General features: G+C 41.2%; 1 protein-coding gene across 2 annotated transcripts; it reads left to right on the forward strand.

Moving 5' to 3' along the window:
* The first annotated feature begins 288 nt into the window (after positions 1-288).
* Positions 289-7855, forward strand: HRH1 (histamine receptor H1). 2 transcript variants are annotated; one of them, XM_052678371.1, is made up of 3 exons: positions 289-543; positions 2862-2912; positions 4226-7855. In XM_052678371.1, exon 3 carries the CDS (start codon positions 4346-4348, stop codon positions 5768-5770), a length of 1425 nt encoding a protein of 474 aa, XP_052534331.1. In that variant the 5' UTR covers positions 289-543; positions 2862-2912; positions 4226-4345; the 3' UTR covers positions 5771-7855. The 2 variants fall into 2 exon arrangements, with proteins under 2 accessions (XP_052534331.1, XP_052534332.1); XM_052678372.1 differs by lacking the exon at positions 2862-2912 and having other exon boundaries at positions 4224-7855.
* The last annotated feature ends 275 nt before the right edge of the window (positions 7856-8130 follow it).

An 8130-nucleotide genomic window follows, 5' to 3' on the forward strand; every position in this document is an offset into this window, starting at 1 on the left:
TACCAGCAAGGATCTTCAGTTTACGTCTGGGACGTCTTCTCAAGGGCTCAATATAAGTGGCCGGGGTTTCGTCTGCCCTTCTCGGGGTGGGGTACACCGATCGCACCGAGGTCCCGCTGCCCGCCTTGGGCAAGGCTTTCCTCGTGTTTTCACCGTCCAGAAAGACACGGCGAACCAGAATTAATTTGTTCTCGGTACGGTGCGAATTCCTGGCAAAGACGCCTTACCGCCAGCTCCCGGCTGGGCGGACCCTACGCCGGGCTATTTCTCGGGGTACCAGCGCCCTCGGCCGGCACTCGGTCCGAGGACGGAAATGCCGTAGCGAACAGAGCTGCAGCGCGGAGCGCGACCCTTCCGAGCGGGGGCGGCCAGAGCCCAGCTCTTTCTCGGGCTACACCGGTCCTGAGGAAGGGCGAGCCTCGCTCCGCGGTGGGAAGGACCGCTGCCAGCTCCGCACCCCCGGGGCGGGACAGAGCATCCCACCCAAGGAGCGCGACAAGGAAAGGAGGAAAAAGGGGAGCCCCCTCCCCATCTGGCCTCGCGGTAAGTGAACCAGGGCACGGCAGCGGGCGGGGGAGAAGGGAGCGGCGGCACCCTGCGCTCGGGGCTGAATGGAAGGGATTGCAGCAGCGCTAGGAGGAGCGGCGTGCAGGTGGCGGCTCCTCGGCCAGCCAAAGAAAGCCACCGAAACACGTGCCACCACTCTGGATCTTAAACTGCCCTTCTCGAGGCACTTAGCTGAAGTGGATACTTCTTATCCGATCTTCCCAGCCGGCAGCTGGTGGCGTTCCTCTCTCAGCACTGCAGCCTGGGCAGCCCGGAGTGCCCGAGCAGCGGAGCGCTTCCCGTACGAGCGGTATTCAGGCTGTACGCCGCTATCGTGCACTCAAACTGACTCTATGTTTTCGAGCAGAAGAGCGGGCAGCAATACCGGCAGCTCAGCCGGCCCTTCTTCTGCCATCAGCTGCCAGCCGGATGAAGAGCAATTTGTTCCTCAGTGTTACACCCCACAACTTTCTGACAGCAATCAAACTTTTTCAGGGAAAAATTCTAGATACGTTATTTTGTATCCAGAGCGTCCGGGTGGGGGGGGGAGGGGGAGGATAGTGGAAATGGGGGTGTACTGGGGCCATAACTCACTGCAAACCTGTACTGTAAGCAGCTGTTCGTTTTGTCTCCCCAGCCCTTCCTGTGCAGACACTGAGCAGGAATGATGGAGAGGAATTGGGCTTCTTAGATGAGCTGCTCCTCATTTATTACGTTTATCTGCAAGACACCAGGCTCCCTAGCATTAAGAGGCCTTGGGCTCCACCAGTTCATTTTAACTATCTGTACAAGATCTAACAAGCAAATTATGACTGGAGAAGAGTGGGAGGTAGCTGAACTCAGTGCACCAGCTATACAACACTGCCCCCCATCCCCCAAACAAAGAAAAGGGGTGACTTTGAATGTTAAATGGCTTAATGCTAAACAATGAATTCCTTCATATATTACTACAGTAAGGTTACAAGATGTTTAAAAAGATTAGTAGCTCAGTATCTATTCTGAATTGGAGGCTTCTCTAACCTCTCACCCTCTCCCCCTCCCACCTTTCCCTCCCCCCCCAAAGGTACCCAACTGAACTGAAACTTCGCCTTTCAGTAATCGGTTTTAGCTTAAAAGCACTAAAAGTTCATTTGAATTGCAATTTAAGATCATTTTCGTGAATCACTAAATACTGGGGGAGTGGGGAGGGGCAGGTGGTGCAGAGGAAGCGGTAGGAGGAAAATTCACATTTTTCATCTGATGCCCTAAGGGATTCAGTCTCTTTTATAAAAAGTGTTAAGATCGCTACTCTGAGACCTTCTTTAAATAAAATAAAATGAATTTTATGTACTGTAAAGAAATTTCCTGTTATGAATTGCAATATTGGCATGATCACAAACTTGATTCTTGTCTTCACTTATCCTGACTAGAGCCTAGCTCTGATAAGAGAGGAATTCTAAGACTTTTCTTGAAAAGGAGCAACATTAAATTCTTTGCTATGTATAGCAAGAACTAGAGAAAGAAGAGAATGCCTCGAAGGATCTGGTTCAAGTAAATATTTCTTGGAATTTAGTGACTTCTCCATAAATCAGTTTTCTCCTCATTTCCAGTATTTCCTCAGAACTCAGAGAAGTTATTCATAGATGTCTATTCATAGAGTCTTCACAAGCAGCTAACGCTGTGCATCAGACAGTAGAGCTTCCTTTATCCAAACCCAATTCACTTAACTTAATCCAGTTAGCTCTTCTGGTTTCAATGTTTGCGATGAAATATAGGACCACTGCTAAAGAAGACTGATCAAGAATGCCAGCCAAAACTGGAAAAAATCTATCATCTCCTGATAATTTCAACCTAAGACACATAGACTTCAAAAATAATACATTCTTCTTCTTTTTTCCCTGAAGAAATATGTTTTATAGTATAGTAGTATCTAGAAAATAAGTAGTTGATTAGACTACTGAATGCATGTGTGCATGACTACTCATATTTGGGAAAGTTAAGTTTTACAATATAAAACTGAATGGTCAGTCATCAGAAGGCAGCAGCACTATGGAGCTGGGGGTGGTATAAAATAAAAACGTCCAGACTTCCAATGGGTTTCCAAGTATTACTTCATGGACATGAATCATTTCAGATGTTTGATCATAATATTAAAAGTAACTTGATCACTTTCAATTTTATATGCTCTACACAAATTCACCATTTCATTTGTCAACTCAAGAACCATTCTCTGAAAAACAATACTGGTGTGCTTGAGTTTCCCCACCTTCTTTTGTTCAGTTAAGCATCTCCAGGGATAATTTATTTGTTTTTTTCTTTTTCTAAATTGTTTTCAGAATGTTCCTATGTCAACAGCACAGAAGCCACTGTATTCATTGGTTCTGCTGGTAAGTAATGAGCCTGCAACTGTGTTCCTGCAAATTAAGGGTCTCCAGACTATGAACCACATCCAGGCATTTTTTCTTTTTGAGTAAGTATTGTTTCCCTAGCCAAGTTTCTGTCAGTAACTGAATGCCAGGAGATGTTTAGTAATTAGTTCCTGATGCTATTCCTGTAGCTCCCATTAACCGTACAGACCAGTATTACTTATTTTCCCCTCTCCTAAAAAAGCAGGTAAGGAGCAGGTAAGCAGCAATCAGAAAAGATTGCTGAACCTCAGGGAAGCTGGGGTGAAAAAGGAGAATATAGTGGCTGTGGCACTAAGATGTATAGAAATGCACAGGAAAATACAATCCTGTACTCTTCCCCCATTTTCAACTATTAAAATATATCTCTAAGCATTACAATATATGGTTTTATTTGCCTCAGTACTGAACAAAATGAGAATTCAGATAAGCAGAATGTGTTTTGAAGTATACCAACTCCAGAGATAGCAAAGACGTATCTGCTCTGTCCTTAATAATGCCTGGAGAAATAATGCTTTCAAAAAGTCAATCCTAAGTTAAATCAAAAATCCAAAATGGAGTTAAGAGCCCAGAAGAAGGTAATGAATTAACAGATACTGGGTAAGCCTCAGTAAAAACACTAATTCTTGTAGGCTTTCAACACTGAATTTTAAGAGAAAGAAAAGATATGACTTTCAGTTAAGGAGTGTACCATAGTGTACCATAAGTACACTAGGGAAAAAATTTAAGGGACTTACACATGAACACTGTGTGAAAGCACTGATAAAGTGTTTATAGGCACGAGCATTTACAGAATAAGGCTTGCATGCCAGAAATTGTAACCATTCTTTACAGAACGAAATACTTTGCTCCTCCACTATTACTCATTAACTTTTGAGCAGTCATAGAATTTTAGAAGAGCATTTCAACCCATTCTATATAAGCCAAACCAAACTTCACAGGTCTGAATTTGGTTTTGTTTTCTAGCTTCTAGTCTGGTATGGTCTCTTCATATTAAAAGTACTGATTAGTAGAAAATTATATGTTCATCTATGGAAATTAGTTAGGAAATACACCGGTTTTATGTTTGTACAATTGAATCCAACTATTGCCAGTATTTTCTGTTCACATAAGGATTTCTCCACTCAAGAAAACATTTTAGATGTACATTAAACTTTAGTAATTTTCATAGGACATTTTACATTTTAAATTACTCATTATATAAAATATTGTAGAAATATCTTGTGTAGGGAAGACCTAAAAGGGAAAATGATAAGGACTGCAGAGATTGAGCGTATTTCTTTTCTTTTCCAGAGTTCCAGCATTAAAAATTACAAAGCAACCCAACACATTGTCACCCAGGAGTGTAAATCAAGATTGAGTTTCCAAGTCTGGGGCATCTTCTCTGATTTTCATTCTCTGCTGTTGTACAAAAGATGTCAAAAAACACAACAGAGAACTCAAATTACACTCACATAGTTCTTCTAGGTTTTTTCCTGGCTAGCATTTCACTGGTCACTGTTGTCATGAATGTATTAGTATTATGTGCTGTGAAAACTGAGAAGAAGCTGCAAACAGTTGGCAACTTATACATTGTTAGCCTCTCTATTGCAGATCTTATTGTTGGTGCAGCTGTTATGCCCCTTAATATTGTTTATCTCCTAAACCATGTGTGGACTCTGGGCTTAACAGCATGTTTGTTCTGGCTGTCAATGGATTATGTGGCCAGTACTGCATCTATTTTCAGTCTCTTCATACTATGCTTAGACCGTTACCATTCCATTCAACACCCCCTGAAATATCTCCAGTATAGAACAAAAATGAGAGCATCACTGGTGATTTTGGGAGCTTGGTTGCTCTCTTCCTTATGGATCATCCCAATCCTATGGTGGCGTGATTCTGCCAATGATGAGAAAAGGAAAGGAAAAACAAACTGCGAAACTGAGTTCTCTCATGTCACTTGGTTCAAAGTGTTGACAGCCATTGTCAATTTCTATCTGCCCTCTATCATAATGTTGTGGCTCTACTGTAAAATATTCATAGCTGTTCGAAAACACTGCCAACAGAGAGAAGTAGTCAATGGATCATACTGCTCTTTCTCTGAAAACAAAAATGTAATTCATGATAAGGCAAAGGCCAAGCAAAGTATTTGCCTCCAAAAGCAAAGCATACATGAAAACACAACTCATAAAGACAAACAGATGTCGTCTGAGTGCAGAAGTATGGCAGCAAAACCGCTTTTCAGTAAGGCTGACAAGTCTTCAAAGGCTTTTGTTAGCAGCAGTAAGAGCAAAGCCTTTAAATCCAGTTGTTTGCCTCTCACCACTGCCCAGTCTGAGCCAGATCTGGATAAGGCAGGAAAGAAGAGTATGTGTGTAGAAAAGGACAATAAAAATGAAGAGGATCCTCACTCACAGGACAGCGACATAAGTGCTGCATCAGACAGCGATACTTTCACAGACAACGTGCCTTCTGGAGAGCAGCCCAATCCTAATCCTGATAGAGCCTGCACTCCTCAGGAAAATACAGAGAACAGGGATTTCAGAGGACTGACTTACCTGAGGAAAACCTGGCAAACCCTACATACTCATTCCAGAATACATCTTCGAATACAGCATGTGAACAGGGAGTGGAAAGCAGCTAAGCAGTTAGGGGTCATAATGGCAGCCTTTATGCTGTGCTGGATTCCCTATTTTGTGTTATACATGGTAACTGTTTTCCAACACCGTGAACAGTTTTACAAATTACATATGTTCACTATATGGCTCGGCTATGTGAATTCCACCTTAAATCCATTCCTGTATCCTCTTTGTAATGAAAATTTCAAGAAGACATTCAAAAAGATCCTTCACATTCAGTAATATCACACTGGCTGTTTTTCTGAGCTAAAAAGCAACCCATAAAATCAATCAAATGAAATGTTCCAGTTTCAAAGGCAAATACTGAGATAAATTAGAAGGCTTTGGAAAACTAATTTATAAACAAGTGTTGGTAAAAGTGGGATATGTTCATATAACAGCTTCAGCATGTTTGAAGAATGAATTCTTATCAGGAATCCGAAAAGCTCAGTAGCCAGTCTCAGATCTGTTACACTATTGTAAATATTTTATGATTTGAGATTCTCTCTTTCGTCATATAGAACTAATCTGAGTGTACAAAAAGAGATCATCAGGGATTATAAGTTATTCAGCTATGGAAAAGGCAGAAGGAGAACACTTTCTGTGATCGGTCAAAGGATTTTTTTCTTTTTTAACTTACTGCTTTGAACAGGGAACACACTGCTTGTGAAGAGAGGTCTTCTGCAGAAAGAGGTACTTTGCACAGTTAAAAAAGAAGCTTCTACTGTTTGAAGAAATCTACACTGTTTATTTATAGCTTTCTCCAAGTCATACACTTGTTTGGAAGTCATAGTTTAACCTACAGTATCTACTTAATATAAGGCTTGCTTCATTTATACCAGTACACTTCAACTTCACTGAAAAAAGAAGTATTGTTTGTCCTACACATTTTGCTAAGACATTCCGAACTCAAGATTATATCAAGAAGGGTAGGCTGTTGTCTCTGACAACATATTTTCTTTGAGAATATACCTGATTGTGGCCTATATGTATTTTATTCCTCCTATGACTTGGCAAATAGACTAAGCATGCAGAAGCAATGCTAATGCATATCTTTATGACAGGCAAACTCTTCTCGCTACAGTGAGACAAAGTCCTAAGCAGCAACTCAAGCTTGCAAAACAGGAAATAAAATACATGAAGTATTTTTACCTTTCCTGTCCTTTACTTACATAAGTTGTGCTGTAAACACTGTTAAATATTTTAGAAGAAGCAGAATGATAGAATACTTATGGTTGCAAAGAGTCTCAAGAAGCCACTTAAATACAGCCTACAACTCAAAGCTGTGCTTTTGCAGTATCCTCAGGGCCTCATCCATTCAACAACACATGAAAAGGGCTTCCTTTGAAAAAGCTGGAAGGCAGCTTTGACACAGAGGTTTGCAGGTTTCACCCTAGCAGCTCAAGTCATTCCCTCGTTAAGCCATCCATTTCACTGTTTCTAAGTATGAACAGCGCAGTGAGGTAAACCCTACTTTCCAGTCAAAGGAAGAAAACATAGTTCCTTAGCAAAAGAATGCAGTCACCTACATTACATGAGCTGATGACTTAACAGAACAGTTACATCAACATAAACCAAAGTCTGCAGATTGGGAAGAAAGAATCAGAATTGAGGCCAAGGAGATCTCTGGTCCTGTATGATCCAAATACGTCAAGACACACAAGTACACAAGTGAAGCATTCATTTCTGTAATGTAATGGAACTAAGCGAAAGAAACATTTTGAGCAAACACTAAATCTGACCTCTGGGGCAGAATTGCTATGGGACTCCAGTCAGTTTTAAGAAGACCAGAACCAGGGGGCTGGACTCGATCTCTAAAAGTCCCTTCCAGCCCCTAAAATTCTGTGATTCTGAGATTCTGTTATATCTTCTGCAGCAGATGTCATATTCGTATATAGTAATGAATTGCATTTAATGGTGAATGTTCCATACATTTTAGGAAAGGTGACTGGTGAGGCATCCTGAAAGTTCACTGTGAAAAGAATATATTCTCGTTTGTGGGGGAAGATGTAACTGTGAGTCACCAAAGAACTTATCAGACTCTTTGATAGACCTTATCACTGTGAAACCTGGGAGACCGGAGTGTGTGACAGAGAGCAAACAGTGTCTTTTTGCCTATAAGGGTGAACAGGAGGTTCTTTCCTATGCCTTGTTAATCCTGTCACACTTAAGAAACCTTTCACCCTTTATCACTGTTGTTTGGGAGAAGTTAGGGTCAATTAAATGATTAGAGGAACTGTTGGAGGAACAGGAATTTCTTGTTTGTAAATGAGTGGTATATAAGATGTATGTTGAACACAATAAAGTACAACTATTCTGATGCTAAAAGGAACTGTGAGAACTCTCTAACTTGACTGAGCACCGACACTCATTGACGTTTTGCTGTGTTGATGTATTTACCACTTTTAGAATGTTTACTTGCTTCTGAGAACAGCAAAGGTCTGACAGAACCGGAGCTGTTTTAGCAGAGTGCTGTCATATGTTTGGTGGGAAAAGTGAAATGGATGTGCTGTGTAATATCTTTTTACATCAGGAGAGAAAAATGGTAACAGTTGCAGGAGCAATTCTCAATTCTATATTCTTACTGATCTTGAGCTACTTAG

Source organism: Tympanuchus pallidicinctus, unplaced genomic scaffold (assembly GCF_026119805.1).
Source record: "Tympanuchus pallidicinctus isolate F22 unplaced genomic scaffold, pur_lepc_1.0 scaffold17, whole genome shotgun sequence".
Taxonomy (NCBI): domain Eukaryota; kingdom Metazoa; phylum Chordata; class Aves; order Galliformes; family Phasianidae; genus Tympanuchus; species Tympanuchus pallidicinctus.